The sequence below is a fragment of the Anoplolepis gracilipes genome, chromosome 8 (assembly GCF_047496725.1).
Source record: "Anoplolepis gracilipes chromosome 8, ASM4749672v1, whole genome shotgun sequence".
In the NCBI taxonomy this organism is placed as follows: domain Eukaryota; kingdom Metazoa; phylum Arthropoda; class Insecta; order Hymenoptera; family Formicidae; genus Anoplolepis; species Anoplolepis gracilipes.
Window position 1 is genome coordinate 9,634,286 of NC_132977.1, and position 20,302 is coordinate 9,654,587.

A 20,302-nucleotide genomic window follows, 5' to 3' on the forward strand; every position below is an offset into this window, starting at 1 on the left:
CAAGCGAGTCCCATGCGAAAGCCAATCTCGTAATCGAGATGTAAATTGCATCGCATCTGGCCGATTGGCAATTCTCTCTCTCTCTCTCTCTCTCTCTCTCTCTCTCTCTCTTTCTCTCTAACTTCATTTTCTATCAAACTCAGCTTTCTGTTTGTGATACGTTACTCCTCTTGTTCGAGGTACTCGCTGCCTCCGTTGTTCGTCTCTATTCTACATCTGTACATACTTGCTTTATAAACAAGCTATATTATTTGACGTGTTGAGCATGGCATAATGCCGAGCCCCTTGTTCCTGGACCGATTCCAGCGGTCGAAAACAGCTCCTGTGATTTGATCCGAGTTACCGTTGATGAAATGCGCGGCAATGCGAATATATATATATATATATCTACATATCGGGAATATTAAACGCGCGACTGGCTGCGCGTGGTTTCTCCATCCTCGTTTTCCTGCCTGCGCGCGTCATTTTGCAGATCAGCGCAATCATCGAGTCCGACGTGCATTTGATTACATCGTGTATAATTTGCGATGGCCACCGTTGATTTTATGATAATAAGATAATAAATATCGAATCACACTATATTATAAACAAATTTCTTGATCGAACTGCGGATTAGAATATCGAAAAACGAAGATAGATTCCGAATGCATCTAATATATTTGACACCCTGGATATATTTAATCACTCCGATTGTCAATAAATTTGTTCTTGAAATATTGAATTCACTTTCACGTCGCTCATGCATCGCACAATTAGATTATATGCATTATAAATGATTGAAGTTACACGCGTGTGCTGTCCCACGCGTGTGCTATTCAAATTGCTATTGCGATTGTTGTATTGTATACAAAGAGCCTTACTATCAAAAGTATCGATAACGAAATTACATCAAAAGTCGAGTAAATTGCAAAGAGATTAATATGTGTTTAATTTTACGACTCTTAGCTTTGCCAATTAATTTATAATTACACGCACGAATGATATACTCACGTTGAAATACTCACATTTACATTTCCCGCGAGTTGTCGAACAGAGACCGTATTACCGATAACACGTGTCGCATTTTGCAAACTTTATGACACGCGCAACCGAAGTTCCGAGTTTGTGCAATCATTTAAATTTACCATTTAAATTTAATCGGCAATATTCTCTGTCCTGCCATGATTTATGGTACTTGAGAGAAAAAAAAATAAAACATATTTGTCTGGAGGACCTCGTGAAAATATGGATTCTTGTAAATTACAATAATCATCATTCCATGAGTATTATCGATGATGACAGTAATCGTAAAATTGCGAATTATTCATATTTTTAACTCTTAATACTTTTTCATGAAACATGTCTCATTTATTTGATATGATTTTTACTTTATATATATATATATATATATATATATATATATATATATATATATATTGTAGAATAAATGATTATTTCAGAAAGTACTATTAAAAAGCAATATAAATATTTCCACGATTTAAGAAATTAAATTAATATCTCGTATAGTTCCTAGCGTCTAACGTGTAGCTAAACGAAACCGTCGGCACGAATAGAAAGGACAGTCGACAATTTTTGCACGTATAACGTGTGTAACTTACGACACTGAGAGAAGTATAATCGCATGATAGATGAAAATGGTGGTGTGCCCATGTTTGCGTAGGTACTCGCGGAAACTGTCGTGCTCGCCCGCTTTCTGTCTTATCGGTCACTACGGTCATGATAAATAATCATATCTAGTTGAAAGCATGCGAAAGGGAAATCCGCAATGTGAGAAAAAGTGGGAATAAAAAAAAAGAAAAAAAAACTATGCATACAGTATCGGGAATTAAATTTTCTCGTCACGACTGGGTAGTACGCGCTTAAATTGAAGTAAATTAAGCATGTATTCACACACATTCACGAAATTAAGGCCAATGTTTACTAGAAGTAAAAGGAAGGACACGCTTTACAGAGATGTAGAGATCTTTATTGGAAGTATTTTATTTTATTGCAAACTAATAAATCGTGCATTTAAATCAGGAAATCATCGACAGCATGATTTTTATTTCATGTCACAATAAAATTTATCTTAAATCAATTAAAATGTTTTAAAATTTTTATATTTAGGATAAATCTAATAAAAAATACAAATACTTTTATTGTGTCCACTAATCGCCAAGCTTTATGATACCCATTAAAACTAGATAAATATTTATCAAAAGATATGTTACTCTCATTTTTAATTTTTTTGACAAATATTTTAAAGATAATATGTTATACAGGCCATGATATTTTACATTATATACGAAACAAAATTTTTACGTAAAAAGTGCATGAATAAAATATGATACGTAAAAGCAACTTTTTACGATTTTATCGATAAAATATATATTGGTATATAAAGCATAAAAGCTGTGACATCACAAGAAAAAACAACCAGGATAAATGAAAGGAAAGGATAATGCTCTTCTTTCTGTAATATGCGATATTTTGTACGCCGGAATAGCAGTGATCCTTCAGATGACGAATGTGTTTATTTTATTGAAAAATGACTTCAGGCAAGGTATGGATATATGTCATCCATAAATGTGTATTTTTCTTCGATTTATCAGAAACCTTATGTATTTAAAAAAAAAGGTTGAATCTAAAATAACTATGTCTGATAAGAGGAGCAGAAAATTTGACTCGTCGAATGCACGCAAAACTTTTCGACGCGCACTGGTACACATTTCACAAATGCATGAAAAAGAGCTTTAAATCTGGCCTCTACGGATCGCGACAAAATTTATCCAAAAATCCGTATAATCCCCCGTAATTTTGGGATCAAAATTGGATCAATTGCAAATCTTTTTTTGCTTCTTTTATTAGCAATCATAAATTTGGAAAGAGAGAGAGAGAAAGAAAATATTACCTTAATTGTTGGAGGTTTAGCACTAACGGGCAAAGTTTTTAAGACTGTAATAGCAAAAGTTGGTGCTCTTTTACTGGCACTACGCTTTTATCGCTATTTTTACGTGAACGCAACCATTAAATGCTTCGCCTGGTATAATAGTGCAATCTTTCCTAACTTGGAGTTTTTTAAATGGGCATTTTTCTTGAAAATACGATCTTTTTATAAGCGAGTTGAGTAAGTAATCATGTAGTAACTTAAAATGTCGATTAAAAAAAATAACGATAATAATTTGCACTGTATGATATTTTTTTTTAGTTCTATTAAATCGTAATAAGATCGTCGTGGTTATAATTTAAGGATTCTAATTGATAAAAATAAGTTACATAATATTGCTGCATTTTACATTTTTTCGCTACTTAAAAATATATGAAGTAAACGTAAAATATCATTTACAAAAGGTTATCTCGGCGAATTATTTGCAAATAAATGCAAATATTCGCAGCATAAATGTTCTATTTTATGTAAAAACTTTATTAACTTGATATAATGGAACATATACATCAGGTAAGAATATATAAATAGAAAAATAGAACGCGAAAGAATGTTACACGAATACATAAATATAATTGCGCAGAAAAAATGCATTTTAACTAATTACTAATGTAAATAATAATATACTAAATTATAAAATAAAATATAATAAAAAATAATGAAGACGGGTATCGCGAAATTAATTAGCGTAAATAGATTAGCCAGAAAATATATTTGCAAATAACAATTTGCGTCAGAAAGCGTGTAAAGCTATTTATAAGCAAATAACTTTGTATTCGGATAGGGGGTTAATTCACTTGATAGCTAATGATCAAACGATAAGTTAATTAACTGTTGAATGAATTACAAGAACAAAGGTAGCGACGGCAGGTAAAGCTGTTAATGACACGAACAGTTGCACGTCACCATCGGGCTTTTAAGCTGGTTTTGACACCTGTCGACTTATGACGGTAACCAGGGGTTCTCGCAAAGCTACAACAGAGTCACTATCAGGTTTGCACTTTCGAACTTGAGAAGCGAAATAGACCTCTCGTGATCTTTCAATTTTGCGATACATAATTTGAGCCCCTAAATGTCAGAGTGTGTTTGCGCTGAACATCGGATTGACGCGAGGCTATACGTTTGTGCGGCACGTGTCAAAGCAGAGTAATCGATTTTTATACACCTCGTAAAAAGATATCTAGGTGTAAAAAAAGAAAAATGTGTATACATATACAGAATGATTTAATGATTTTAATTGGAGCTAAAGTATTTACTTGCTTGCTTCTTCGAGACGTTTTTGAAAACAAAGTTAATTTTTAACTCCATTCTAACTTTGATGAGAAACTGTTAATATCGCGTAATTTATAATTCGACTTTTGGAAACACAGAATTGTGAAAAATATATTATAAATAACACACCTTTCGATTGTATCTTATTAATTAATTTCATGTTGAAATTCTTTTGCACGTTTTATCGCTGTCTCACGCGGTGTAGCAACGGTTTGATAATAAAATTGTGCCTTTTCAATGATCACAACGATTAATTGCGCGTTAAAACGCAACATCGATGCATTTCATCGTCATTTTTTACACAACACGCCAACAGTTCGTTCGAATTCACGTTTCACATGAGAGAAATGCGAATAATCATATTTCCGGTAATGTTAGGGAATAGGTCAGTTCCATCTCTCGCTAATACGGAAGATGATCGTTAATGTAATTGCTCGTCAAACTTGAGTGGTTGCCTGGCAGCACAGAAAAAAAATGCGTTTCAAAATCTACGCAATAACATACTGACAGGCATATCCCGGATATGTTCGATCGATGCGATAGTCTCTATATAACATTGTAAATGGTGTGTAAAAAAGACTTTTCTTTGCGAATCTACGTTCAGGAAAATGTACTGTATTAGCACGAAGAGGTTGTTCCGGAATACGATTCTCGGTAAGACAATCTCTTAGATTAGAAACAATAGCATTGAAAGTCAAGTAACAATATTGACCTAATTTGATTAATTTTAAACTAGCTTCGAAGTAGATAAAAGCAGTATTGTGCGCATCAAACACTTCAGCACACTAAACCAATTCAGCAAATTATTTATTAAACATAAACGATGTAATATGTAAATATGACAAGATTAATTCGCAAATATAAATAATTGGATATTGCAGTAAGAGTAGGGAAATAACGAAATAAGAAACGCTGTGCCAACAATAATTATTCTTATAGCAATCGCAATAGTACGCGTAGTAATACACTTTTATTCAGAACTACTATATTAGACGTGAGCATGTAATCGAGCAAATGTTCGTGTGTGGGTGGAGAATTTCCGTAAAGTTTTTGTAGATTTTCTACGACGTTAGAAGACGAGGAGAAACTTCTTGGCTTTCGCAAAATTTCTACCTTTCGTATTCGTTTCCGAGCTTCTTGCTTGCATCACAGGGAAACATGCGTCGGCGGAAAATTTCGTCATAGTAATCACAAAGATCAGTTTGACTTTCGATATTTTTCTGAAATAGACGAACCTTCGAGCACGCGAGCGTCACGACGGTGTCGCACTGGAAATGACAGCTTGCGGGCGATCCGGTCGTTATCACTGATACAGCTTTATCGCGAAAGTTTGTTAATAAAAGTTTGCTTTACGAGATCGCACGGGATCGATGGGATATGGGAGACGGGAGGCAAGGAGGTCCGAAGATTTAGTGATACGACAGGCAGATTTTGCACCCTTGCTAAAGAGAAGAGAGACACTAGAGAGAAGTTGAAGAGTCTGATCCCGTAAGAAAACGGGAATAAAGATGACTGAGAGAAATATACCTTTAACGAGATTACTCGCTTACTTGAGTGCGTCGTGACATTTGATATTTTAGAGAAATTTAAAATAAGCCGCGAAATAATGCACGAGAAATTGAAAATGACTATAAGAATGCTATAATTGAATAGAATAAATTTCATTCACAAAATAATGTTTTCAAGTAAAATCTTCTCAATTTTAAGACTTTTTAAAAAATCTTAGCTCGATATCTTTTTCTATTTCTGATTGTGATTTTTTTATTCTTGTAATCACCGAATCTTTCGAATAAAAAATACACAAGATTTAATATATATATATATATATATATATATGTACGTATAATAATGCGACACGCGAAAAATATTAAAGCAATATTTCCATTATCGAATATGCTTGGACATGGAAAGAATATTGAACTGTGCTATTATTTTTTTCATATTTGATACATCGCATCTTAATCGATCCTTTCGCAAAGCCTTATGTACCTACATGGTGGGTATTTTTATACGCGCTTTATGCAATATTAATATACAGTCAGTGAAATATAATATAAAACTGTCTGATCTCCGGTGTAATCTTGATGGCGCCCGATCCCGCGATGAAAGTAATGGTAGTGTTCGAGAAGAGAGAATCGCCAAGAGAAAGTCTCGCAGCCATAAAAAGTCAACCTTCTAGCCGTATCACGACCTTTAAGGCCATTGCCGAATATTGAAGTCATCGGGGGAACGAATAAATAATTTCGCGCCGTGGGCTCGATAAATTTTGAAACAAGCGATAAATACAGCCCCACATCCTTTTACAGACGAGAGATTGGCTAGGCCACTCTCATGCGAGGTGAGAAAAAACACAACTACCGTAAAAAAGAGAAAGCAGCGCATGCACAATGTTCTTTTCAATATCCAAATGGAGTACGAAATTTTTATGAGATGATTGGAAAAAAAGTTTATAAAAAGAATAAAATTGAATATCAAGATTGTTTAGAAATGCGAATTCGTGTAAAAATAAAATTTTATATATTCTTATATTAATATGTATATTTTATTTAAATACAATTTCTCTTCGATTACAAGTCATTTGTATTTATTGTAAAAAATGCATTTTTTTGTGTGTGTGTGTGTTTAGACAAAAGATATTTTTACATTTTTTTTTTTAGTTAAAATTTTAACTTAACCGGATATAATTATATCCGGTCGTCACTATTGAAATCCGGTCGTTACTAAAAGAATTTTACTACAAATTCTTCATAAAATACAGAATAATTTAATATCATAAGTTAGAATGCGAAAAAAACATTAGGGGCGATATAAATAAGAGTGACGATGTATGCGGCAAAATTTCGCTTAATGTCAAATTCTACAGGGCAAAATTTCATAGGGCGTAAAAGAGACAAACGCGTGGAAAAAGCGTCAAATAAAACAAAATTAAGTTTATGTCAAATATTTAAATGAAGATAAAAAAAAAGTATATTCAATGCGTAATGCCAGTAATAAAAATCAGCGAACCGTGTGGAATTAAATATCCAGTGGAATATTACGGAAAATTACATACCTATGATAATAGTGACGACCGGATATAATTTTAACTAAAAAAAAAAAATGTAAAAATATCTCCAGTAACGTTAATTATTTATTAGAAAAATTAATATATTGTAAGTATAGCGTAATTATTTTTGGCATATTGATTTATTATTATATTTAAGCAGATAGCATTCATTAAAAGTCGCAAAATTATGAAAGTCAAATAAAGCTAAATATTTTTTAAGTATATATATGTACCTTATTGATATAAATAGAGATGCAAAGGTGAGAAGAAGTGCGGAGAGAGATGATACAGCGTGGAAATTCCAAAGCTACCGTAAAGCCAAGAACATAGAAAGCACAGAGAGGACCGACGTACAAACATTTTCAACGGCATCGGCTGAGAGGAACACCGCGTGCAAAAGCTTTCATCTCATCAGACTGCTTTTGGAAAAGCAGACGTGGCGCAAAGAGATTTTCTACAGAGAAGCAGATATATACACACACACACACACACACACACACACACACATATGCATGTTCGCATGCGCAAAGAAACGCTGACTATGCGCGATTATTAAGTTTATACGCAAGAAGATCAAGGACATAATCCTTGTGTCATGAATACACGTGTCGCGAGTATGAGTTACTTTATATTATTTTTTTTTTATAATAGCGAGTTTGTAACGTTATTCTTTTGGCACAGTAATTGAATTAATTCGTTTTAATTTAAACAAATGTTTAGCGCAAACAAACTTAATCGATTATATCAATTTATTAATGATAGAAATGAAAAAAAGATTTCTATATCTTTTTATCTTTTTTTTTTTTTTTTTTTTTTTTTTGTGTGTAATTATCATCAGAAAAATATGGAATTAAATAATCGAAAATGCAGAGACATATGATTTCCCATCTCGGTTTGATGCATTACGTTAATATATTTGATATTTATGACTATGACACAGTGTAACAATATTAATTTCAATATCAATTATATTTAATATTTAATTTTAATAATATTTCACGCCATTATATGAAATGAACATATATAGTAATAGCGTGATATGAAAACGCGAACTTTTGGTATTTAATTATGCGAATAGTCAAATTACATGGCATGATTAACACCAGATGGAATAGCTTTCGCTGATCAAGAGAATGGAAATAGCAGCGTTGAAGGGAAATTTACAATTCTAAAGTGTGACTTTTGCGACGACCGATTTGCACACGAATAAATGCTTTACATTGCCATTGATCTTGAGGTACCCTATGTACCTTAAAATCGCGCCTGAGAGTCTGAGGATCTTAGGAGCGGGTTTGATCTGGACAGACATTGGGATCGTCCGTTTCAGGCGCTCTGTATTTCCAACAGGATCGATGCCAACTGTTGAATATTCGATGCGCCGCGGATATTCGGGAGGATGAAACCGGTCGTTAAATAACCAGCCACGTACTCGGAGCACGATCTATCGATTATCCAGAATTTTCTATCCTGATTCGATTCATGCAGATCTCGCCGTGCAACCTGCGCGGCTTGGTCCGCGTGATGTAATTACGGACGTTTTAGTGTATAATTCTGCATCTGCATGACTTTACATTTCATTACGTCTAAAAATACCCGATTGGAAACGTGACGTGACGTAATTTTCATTCGCATTCCAATCGCGAATATATGAACGAAATCCATATCGCCGGTGTGTCGAATGCAATTATACGGAGTCTTTGACAATTAGTGCCATGTGTAATTCGTATTTCACTACAAATCCGGCAGCGACATTTTTTTCACCGTTACATATTAATATCGTGTTAAAAGTTCAATTTTTTAAAAATTTAAATTTGACGCTATTCTCATCGAATTCGCGTTTAAAAGCGATGCATCAAGTTTGAATAAATAACATAATAAAAATTCCACGAATAAAATCATTTCACAATCACCGAATAAAAATTGATATTGTTTTGCTCGCTACATATAAATATGTGTTCGATCTGAAAATTTCATGGAACAATATACCTACCTTTTTCATAAAGGATTTTAATGCGTTGTTGGTAAACATCCTGACGGTTCTTTGATCCCGCTTATTCTCAGTGAAGGAAACAGGGGATCCCTAAGTCCCAATCGCGTCTCTCGTCACTTCCTGCTGACCGTATTGATTGCCGGCATAAAGATCCGTGTCTGTTGCTGATTCAGAATCGCGGACCTTGGCTCACAACATTCCTGTGACAGAGGTGTAGAATCTTGTTTGACGACAACTGGAGCCGTGCGGCTCGCCCTCCTGCCGCGAAATCATCTCTCACGATTGTTATCACTCTCTCAAAGTGACATGGGAGCCTGTAGTGCGTTGTCGTGTATCCTGAAAACCAAATGTCAGACAGTTTAATGACGTGTGAATGTGAAGGTGCGAGTTCGGAGCAAAAGAAAAATGCTTGTATTGTAGTCGAGATCATAGTCTATATATGTAATATTCGCATTGTAATAATATTTTATGTTTTATGTTTAAATAAATTTGTGATAAACGACGGATATGATATTTATATATCCATTTCTTTGAATTTTAAACCTCGATAATACATTCTATAATTGTCATCTCGCGCCGAACGCGCGTTCTACATTTATTCATAAATATTTTCTCTCTCAGTTTAATTCTAGTGCAATAAATAGATTTTCTATTTTAAAGGAAGGATATATCAAGGTTTTCGCAGAGTTCTCGTACCATATCACTTTGTAGTTTGCAAACAGTGTTCTCGTAGCTTAATGTTTGCTGCTTTGAAAGGAATGTTTGGTCGTAACCTCGTTAGAAAGTTTAGACAAACAAATATTTACCAGCGCAAATTAATAATAAATGGCTTTGTTTCGTCGTACACACGATGTTAGTTGCTCAGAGCAAACGCATGCACGTCACGAGATGACTAATCTCAATTTTCCAAAGAAAAATTGGGAGGCAAAATTTTGGATATATTACGAAAAGATCATTACCTTAATAGTTTAGTTTCTAAAAAAATATATACCTTGAATCTTTAATATAATTATTTTAAAATGATGATAATCTTCGAGAAGAAGATGATATAACCATCTTTCTCTCAGTCTATTATTAATAAAAATAATTTTTATTCAAAGAAACGCAAGTTTCTTATAAAAGTTGAAACTGTACTTCGATAAAATAACAGAGAAAAGCTTTCTTGACTTCGTTTATGTTTCATACTTTTTGAAATTCTAAACGGTCGCATCGAATCCATATGTCAAAAGTCACACATGTCAATAAAATAATTTAATATTTATGTATGTATATACATATATATCACGTTTCTCAAGTAGGTATAGAAATAGTATAGCTGATGATGGAATTTTAATTGTGAATATTTAAATTCAGAAACATCAGATCAACAAAAGAAAACAATTAATACGATTAGATAAATAAATCATACCGCTTTTCGTAGACACACGTTTAATATGACTAGTTCATATATAATATTAATAAAAATACACAATGAAAAGTAATTCTGTTCAACAACATGCGCAAATGTAGTTTAAGATAGAGGAAAAAAAATGTAGTTGTGTGTGTGACTAATGCGTCTGAAATTGCGCGACTTGAAGTCGTTAAAAATATAATTTTCTACCGGAAATTGCAAAAAGAGGGATGTATCAAAATGAAGTTTGCTAAATTTAATCAACGTTCCGACATTCTACAATGTACGTACTCCTTCTCATTAGCTGTAATTTCAATCAAGGAAATCATCCATGCGGCAACTAAAGGCCCTTAATTCCCAAGCGTAGTTGATCACGACGGTACTATAATTACGAATTCAAACTCCGTAACGTTGTTGTAGTTGTCGAAATTAATAATAAATTTATACAGAATTATATATAACGTGCTTACACATTATTTTACACATACACGTTTCTGTCTGAATGTAATCAATAATTCTTGATAATAATGAGATATATGTAATTAACACAATCTGTACATTTGTGTTTTCAGCTCTATAACTAATTATGATCAAATTATCGTGTTGAATGTTGTCAATAACTTTGTTTGTTATCAATAACCAATAATGTAAAATAACAAGTTTAAATTAATATATACCTTTTAATAGACTTTTCTCTTTTATCTTATTAACTTATGAAATTTGCAATATGATATTATCTTTACGATCATTGAAAATATTTTGTTGAAATGATTTAGTCCTCGATAAAAATAAAACAATTTTGTAATTATAATTGTATATATTTTTATCATGAAAAAAAATTCAACCGTGAAAGTTTTCCGAATGCAAATAACCTATTAGGAATTATCATTGTCAATCTCGAAATTGCATCCGAAACGGTTTTCGAACGGTATATATTCCGCAAAATTACTCTACAAGCGCTAGTCAGTGTTTTCCACCACATCGCATCGCGATCGTTTGGCAAACTTTGTCAGCTTCAACTTTCGGTTAGGTTTCCCGAACTGATTCCGTACGGCAGGAAACGACGTGGTCTCACCGCTTTGAAAGCCTCACTGACTCTCTTCCGCATTCCGTGAATCGGGCAATTAACCTGTCGTACGGTAAGACAAATTTTGGTTTTCATGGCGGCGTAAATCATAGTAATTGCCATGTAAATGCCTTTGTTAAGCATTCTGCTCCGCGGAATTAACGCGCTACCGTGTTTCGCCGTCGCGCTAAGCGCGTTGTTGTGGCCGAAATTTGTTATTGCCTCGGAGTTGGAATTTTCGCATAACGTATACATGCTCTCATCTTGCGCTATACGCTACATAAAATATGAGCAATAACTGAACAATATCAGACATCGTAAACATGCATTAAGTACAAATGTCGGCCATAAATTAAGTTTATATATATATATATATTAAATAAAAAAGATAAAAAGTGGGAGAAAACGTGTCATTTTTTTTCTTAAAGGGAGGACAAAAAAATTCGCATTTCGGATACAATAAAGAGGCTTACGCGGAGACAAAGCGACAGTGTGTTTGAACGTGGCGATGAAACGATTATACCAATTTTTGGGAAGGAAGGCGAAAAAAATATCAAAAAGACGACGAGAGCGGCACAAAAGGTTGACGGAAAATCACGGGAAGAAGTACTCTCGGGAAACAGAAGCGCGACGGAGAAGAACGACGGTACGGAAAGGACGGGATGGACGGGATGAACGGGATGGACGGGATGGACGGGATGGACGGGATGGACGGGATGGACGGGATGGACGGGATGGAACAATGAGCGGAACGGAATTTCAAGCGCGAAGCGCTCGTAATACCCTGGCGTATATTAATTTATCTCATAATGATCCTCCCGCGGTGGATAATATCCCTCCAACGTGGGCGCTCACGGACAACGAGAAAGATTAGGGGAGGGGGAGGACAGCAAGAAGCAGTCCGGTATTTGCTCATATTAATCGCCAAAGTTAATATTCGCGTGGGATGACGCGATCGACAGGTTAGCGAAGCATAGCATTGCAGAGTTTCGCGAAAATCTGACGGATCCGCGAGAGTGAAAGGAGAGAGAGAGAAAGAGAGAGAGAGAGAGAGAGAGAGAGAGAGAGAGAGAGAGAGAGAGAGAGAGAGAGAGAGAGAGAGAGAGAGAGAGAGAGAGAGAGAGAGAGATAGATGGGGTTCTCGTATCGGATAATACGTTGCCATTTGGTAGATCGTTACGCTTCACCCCGAGGGGGGATTAAATTTTACGAGCTACGTTAATTAGCGAAAGCGTAGGTGGTTCGTTCGTATTGGGAGAAAAAGGGAGAGGAAGAGGACGATGTTAATGACTGACATATCTCGCGTGTCGGTCGCGAATAAAAGCGGCTCACAAACGCATGCTCGTATTTTCGCATCATGATTAATGCCATTTCGTTTATGAATTTAAATATTATTGTGCATTTTATATTTTTGCTTCTCTTATGTAATGCTTCTTTCATGGGGTAGGATAAACATTTTTTTTTATATTAAATTCTTCAGCGCTATTCTTGACGCTTGATAAATATGTTAATTTTATATAAATCCGCTTTCAACATTCTTACGGTGAATATTTCGTATTGAGAGAATACCTACTGTTGGAAAAAATTCCAAGAAGACATCGAGATATTATGAAATGAATCGTAAAAGCAGAGTCGTATATAGAAAAGCATCAGACCGTAACACGCAATATCTGCGATGGATGATCGCCTTAGAGCGAAGCGCAAACAAACCACCCCCGCAATTTACGATGAATAACCTGACAGTAAGGAGTCGCCGATGACGTACGAGAAGCGACAAAATTATCCAGCAGACGAGAAGATCGATCTGTGAACGGAACGCAGAAATGAGTTGACAATGATCGTAGAAAGAAAGCTACGGATTGTATGTAGCCACCTTTACAAACGCATGTTCTTATGGATTTATATATAATATCGACGATAATGAAAAAAAAAATAAATAAATAAATAAAAGATAAAGAAAAGTGCAGAGAGGTTTTTCGTTGATATGAACATAGAGAAATCTGTGATAAAAGAATGCCATAAATCTGCAAATAACGTTCGAATTTGATATCGAACGATACATTGCAGCTTCCGTTCTTAAATGTCAATCTATTGTGTATATGGTTCTTCGATTCACATTCTAGATATCAAATATATATTATTGGAATATTAGATATTTCGCGACATAAGTTTGTGTTCTATTTTATTTTAAATATAACGAATAACATTGAAATGAAATTTCTATTTCTACTTACTTAAATGTTTTTTATTTATGCGATATAATATATATTTCAAATTATAAGAGACGAGTATTTATATCCTACGTTTAACATTAAATGGACATTTGTGACATTTAGTCTGAAATATGTGATCTTGTAATAAGGGAAATTATGATAAAAAAATAAAAATGTAATCATATATCGCATTAGATATAAAACAAAGAAAATGTCAAATTTTTTTTATCTAATAGCAGTATAAGTATATTGGAATAGTTCTGTAATATAGGTAATATACTCCATCTCAAAATTACGTCTCTTTCTCTGCTTTTATTTATAAATTTCGACGAACGTATTGTGTCGTTAATTTTCTCAACACGTACGTTTCAAATGACCCACTTTTCGTCCGCTAAAATACACGCAATCTGAAATTGTATCGTTTGCGGTCAAATAAAAAACTATATTGAGTATATATAGAGATAATCCTGAAAGCATAGACGTATTAGTTATCGCAACGTTACGCGGTCGTTTACAAATACGCGATATGTGAGTGATTTGCGTTCTTTTTATACAAACAAAATTTCGCGCGTGGAAAATAGACGTATTGCGAAATAATCGTTGCCGCATTTAGCTTCTGTAACAACGTCGTCAATAATCTTGCTTTCCGTGTTTTTAACTCTTTGAACAATCACGTTGTTCATAAGTGCCGTATATGTATATGGGGAACGTTAATTAATTCCGTCGCTCAAAGCGATGTGTTTTAAAATCGTTTCTTGATTTATGAGAAATATTGAAAATAAACGCAGAAATAAATTTAATTATTATTAACTCAGTATTAGTGATCCGTGATACTTGACTCTAAAAGTGCATGTACATATGTACGTTTGTCTATGTTTCATAAAACGCGTTATTTTATTTTGTTTTTATTTAAATTAATTGCTAACGCAAACTTCTCTCTCTCTCTTTCTCTCATGGATATTTGCGTTACATCAACTCTCCAAATTCTCTAAATTCTCTAAATATATTTTTTAAATATTTGTATAGGGTAATACAACGAGGAAAATATTTTTTTGCAATTTGCTCAAAGATTTCCAGGCAAAAAATTTAACTAAAAAGGTTTATCTGAAGAGAATTCACCTTGAATCAATTACATGATTCTTGATTCTGCGGTTATGTTTTCGAATATCAAATAAGCCTTCAGCCAAATTGGAAATGTTAACTCGAGAGGAAATCGAGAAACGACCACGTTAAATTGGACCTCTATATGTGGTCGATTGCACAAACTGTCAGACATTTGCACTCGCGGTATGAGAATATATCTTGATCAAATATGATGAGACAACTAATAACTATTAAATTACATAGAATTGGAAATGTGTGGATGCGACATCTATTCGGTGAAATTATTTAGAATATTGCGTCGAGAAGAATAAAAACTTGTGTAATCTGCCTAAAGAAAAGAAAAAGATTTTGCAGTGTACAAAAACTAATGTAATTTTTATGCATTATAAATTAATTTCAAATGTTAATTATATAGAATGTGTGTTCCTTAATTTTATAAATTACTACTTAATAATGTTTTTGAAACTAATCACACACAAATCTAAATGTTTAATAATTATAGCATGATTACGATATTATACAAAACTTATTCTCTTGCTTTTATTTTTCAATAATTTCAGACGGAAATATACATCATGTTGCGGGAACAAAATAAGCACAAAAAAGATTTCCGGTAAACTTCCGCTCATAATCCTCGGTTTTTTCTAAGAAATGACGAAACAACTTCTTTGTCGTCGCTTGTGGTACTTTCTTATAGCTTGATAGTGATAAATTGCTATGTTAGAAAGATCGATGATACGCGAATCCAGGCCTCGTCTGTACGCAGGGATTATAACTACTCCCGTTACAAAACAACCCTTGGTCGATCTCATTCTTCCCGTAAAATGATGTTTGTCCCACTGTGACTACTTGTTGAGCTCGCTATATACTTTAATCCGCGTTAAGCCCGAGACCACCGCCATCATTGCACGTTGTTATATGTATATGCGTTTTGCTATTGCAGGATTTGCGAATTTCATTCTCCAAATTTAAAATTGTAGTAATACATATTACATAAACCGGACACGCACATAACATATAATGATAAAATCCACGATCTTTGGATAAACACAATATGTAATACCCACGTGATTTAGATTTGATAAATGTAACACAGTACATAGTATTGTGTTACAATATATACATATATGTGTATTATAGAGTAAATTTATACTTGAAATTATTATATATAAATCAATATTTAAAAAATAGTTTTATATAATCAGAAATGAAAATTTGCTACGATAATATTACTATTTTTATTTATTTTAATCGAACAAAATTTAATATGTTATTTTGATATTTATATTGATAAATATTATGATAAACTTATACCGATAGCCTACCGATATTATTGATCGTAATAGTGAATTCTTGAGGATGATAATTCTTAGCTATCACTACTTGTTGGCTGTTCACACGCTAACTGTTTCTACTTGTTGCAGCCGATCAGATAAAATGCTCTTTCCCTTGTCAGTGCTTTCACATCTATCTCATAGTGAATTTAAGTGGTACTAAAACTAGTAAGTAGTAATTTAGTAAGCACTAAAAACTTTATTTCAGAAATATTCTTGTCCGTGTCTTTGTACGACTTTTAAAAATTAAACTTTAAATGTTAGATTTTAACTATGTCGTTCTATGATTTTTAAAGATATTCTTCTATGAATTTTGTAGTGACAAGCAAGAACATTTGATATACAATTACAATAAGAATCAATCGATATGTACGTGTTTCATTTGCTTATTAAAATATCTGAAGAAGAAATAAAAATAAAGCAACACGCTTTCTAATTTTTTAGATAAAAGTTAGTTTAATTTCTATTTTTTATTCAATATGGAGATACTATATTTTTTAAATATTATTATGTTTACACATACACAAAGTAGTAAAAAATGGAGATATAAAATTCAAATTGAACAGTGAAATAAAATTTTTCTACGTTTACGTATAATCTAAAATATATTCAAAATTTGTTTGCTTATTTAGTATTTTAATTATCTGTAAATTCTGATATCAAACATTACATTTGGAGATGCTACTATTAATATTTATATTTTAATATTTAATATTAATATTTTTTTATAATTTTTAATCAAAGTGAATTCTACTTCTATTACATATTTCGATAAAATTTTAATTAAGTCAAAATAATATATGTGTGTTATATAATATTACTTAATGAAAGGAAAAAATCATTTGATGCGACACTCGTCGTTACTCTGTAAAGCTCGTTATTTTTACACGCGACCTCATTTTCTACCATACGTGTTCGCCATTCGAAAATCTTGTAAATAGTATTGAGTTAGTGACGATCGATCCTGCAACCGTGTCAACTCGAAATAGAGTTCTGCGATGTGTGATTTCGTAACATTACGATTGTATTTTTTTGTTTTTATTAAATGGAGCACAGGAAAAGATGAATTATTATTTGAAATTCGCTCTTTCACGGCGCAAAGACATGATCATCATAATGAATGGATCTAATCGATCTAACTACGTTCACCAATCTGATTTTCTTCTCGTGGAACGAAGGAAAACTTTCGTTCTTGTTAAAAAACGTCATTTTCATCGCAAGTCATTGAATCCTTAATAAATTTCCTTTTGATATCCGTGACAGATTAATTTCATTAAGATATTTTTACTTTCAAAAGTTTCTGAAATTATTATGGATAAAAAATTGTAGAGAAAAATTGTATCAGCATGTTTCACAGATATAATGTACGCAATAACTACGCGACGAAAATTAAAAACAAACGCAGCACGGATACAATATCCCCCTCTTGAGACCGAAATTAATATTTATTTTATGATGAAAATTCTCGCGCGCGCAGTTTGTTGTTTGTTTGAAACCGAAGCAAATGAATTTTTATCACATACATACAAACAACGTATTCTATGTCAATATATGGCACAAATACATAGGATATATACGCACTATCAGAAATTTTAATCTAATATTTTATTTATTCTATCTTCACGGTAGTAATCAATTTTATCCGCTCGATAAAAATCATAAAAAGAATATCTACCACGAAAGTCGCGAAATACTTTTATCTTTTCAGCGGAAATTTCGATCTCACTATCGAATACTTTCATCATGCGTAGACGTGTGTCGCGTACATTTATATATACATTATTACATACATGTCGTGACATATACATGACTCTGTGAGCATGTCATCCCTGCATGCAGCAACGCATCGATCCTGCGTGTACATACACGCGTGTATCCTACACGAGAGAGCGGATTCGAACCTATTATCCCATATCAGATTTCATTCGTGTAAGCGCATCGCACGTGCGTGTCGCGCATCCGCGTTTGTACCTGGCGGGTTTATTACATGTTGCCCCAGCGTATTGTGTCGTTAACATCCGACTGTTGTCCCACAGTGCCGAAGCGTCACCCGTGGCGGATTTAATCAGATCTTTTAAAGAGAAACACGAGAGAGGAAAATATTCAATATGCAATATTCAATGAAATACAAAAACTTGATCTTATTTATATAAAATGGTACGATTAAAATTTCCTTCCTTGGTCTTGTAATAATTTTTTAAAAGGAAAATATATAATAATTCCATGAAATTTATATTATTTTTTCTAAGAATTAAATTTTTATCAGTCTAATTATATATGAATATAAGATGTGTATTTTTAATGTGTGTTTTTTTATCCTCTTATAAAATATATTATATATTGTAGCAAAAAGGATGTGAAAAAAAGATTTTAACACGCAAATATATTTAGTTTTTATTACATGTGTGGATGAAACTCTAAGCTGTAGCCCTTTAATTTTTAGCACGTAAGGGTTCAGCTACGATGGTGTTATTAGTTACAGCATTATACTTTTCAGGCATTTGGATGGCGGAGATGCGCATAGTTAGTTTATGTACAGGATTAATCCAATTTCTCTGGGCACGCCCGGCTTCCTAGAGACTAACGCGCATAATTCTACATCGTCCGGTTCCTTTTCATTTTTTATTCAACGAATAAAGCGGCCTCTGCGTTACAATGCGCCACAAAGGTAATAATTGGATTTGAGAGAGTTATATTTTTTACTTAAGCCTCCCTGAATACAATAAGCTTATCTTCAGAGAATGTAACGGCATTTCAAAGACAATTATAAGATGTAGTGACAAAAAAAAAATATTGCGATAGACGCTACAAATATAAATACATTAAAAGTTTAGTCAGACTCTACTGACAGAGGAATCTAAAAAAAAAAATGCAAAATTTTCAGCCTCCCATAGTCGAATAATTTTCACGGCTCTGTAAACGGCGCAAATTTCCAAGTGACTTTCCAAGAAAAACGTGACTTCCACTCCCGCGAGAGATCTCGTTATGCGCCACCACTTTGCGGGAATTACCTTCCCCCTCCTATTTCTGAGAGCAGATTAGTCTGCAAGTTTTCTCGTGCGACCACAGCAAAAGTTACATGCACATGCAAAGACACAGTTACGCGTAACATATGATTACGGTGTGAAAATGAAATTAATTTAAATTAAAAGAGTTAATAAATTTCATTGAATATCACGGATGAAAAAGCGACAGCATTCTTTTCACAATGTTTTTACAACGTTATTATTTTACCTTGTTATATCATGAAAACTAAAAGCCAAATCTAATTAATCACAAAATCAACATGACAAATCTATTGCAAAAAATTTAATGAAATTGTATATTTATTACAAAAATAATTTAATAAATTTGTTGTAATTTTGTTTTATGGTACATAAAACAAATGTTAAAATGACTGATTGATGGTAACTTATCAATCTCTGTTTACAACTGAACGGCTATAACAAATTGGTGTACAGTAAAATTTTCTTCGAGTTCAGTAGCAAAATTTAATGGTTACAAACACCAATATTTTGTTACAATAAAATTTAACAAACTACATAATATTTTCAATCTACAAAAACAATATTGAGAAAGATCTCTTAAGTTTTGCGAAGATGGATATTTTTTATGTGTTTTACATTTTTACGTGTTATTATATGAATAATCGAACATATCAAATAAATTACTTTTGAACTTGTTTTGATGTTAGACTCAAACTCCATTAAAGAGAGAAAGAGAGTCGATTGCTCTAAAAAAAATATATTGCTAAAAAACGGTACTATTTATAGCGCTAAATTGTTATTTTTTTTAAATCAATAATTTATAACTATTGCAACAAAACTTAATCGATTGTATCCTCTAAAACCTGATTTGGCTTTCGATTTTGTAGCAAACCATTTATTAAGGTTCGATAATTAAATCGCGCCCGACAACATTGGCGGTGCAAAGTGATGTTATCGAGTCTACTAATGAATTGAAA

The 20,302-nt window shown here is 33.1% G+C and overlaps 2 protein-coding genes across 11 annotated transcripts in view; one reads left to right on the forward strand and one right to left on the reverse strand.

Moving 5' to 3' along the window:
* Fife (regulating synaptic membrane exocytosis protein fife) overlaps positions 1-20,302 on the reverse strand; it is a 150,420-nt gene that overhangs the window by 104,252 nt on the left and 25,866 nt on the right. For all 9 annotated transcript variants that reach the window (XR_012047184.1, XR_012047185.1, XM_072897570.1 and 6 more), the window contains one exon: positions 9,232-9,567. Coding sequence is in view for 7 of the 9 variants with exons in the window: in XM_072897570.1 (XP_072753671.1) it covers positions 9,232-9,270 (39 nt within the window). In the remaining 2 variants the exon portion in view is untranslated. The remainder of the gene's footprint in view (positions 1-9,231; positions 9,568-20,302) is intronic.
* The window catches only part of LOC140668513 (cytochrome c oxidase assembly factor 3, mitochondrial-like), a 136,976-nt gene that overhangs the window by 75,503 nt on the left and 41,171 nt on the right, over positions 1-20,302 (forward strand). Inside the window, exon 3 of one of the 2 annotated variants that reach the window (XM_072897577.1) lies at positions 18,836-19,006. The exons of the other annotated variant lie outside the window; for it this stretch is intronic. The gene's annotated coding sequence lies outside the window, so the exon portion shown is untranslated. The remainder of the gene's footprint in view (positions 1-18,835; positions 19,007-20,302) is intronic. 2 annotated transcript variants of the gene reach the window in all.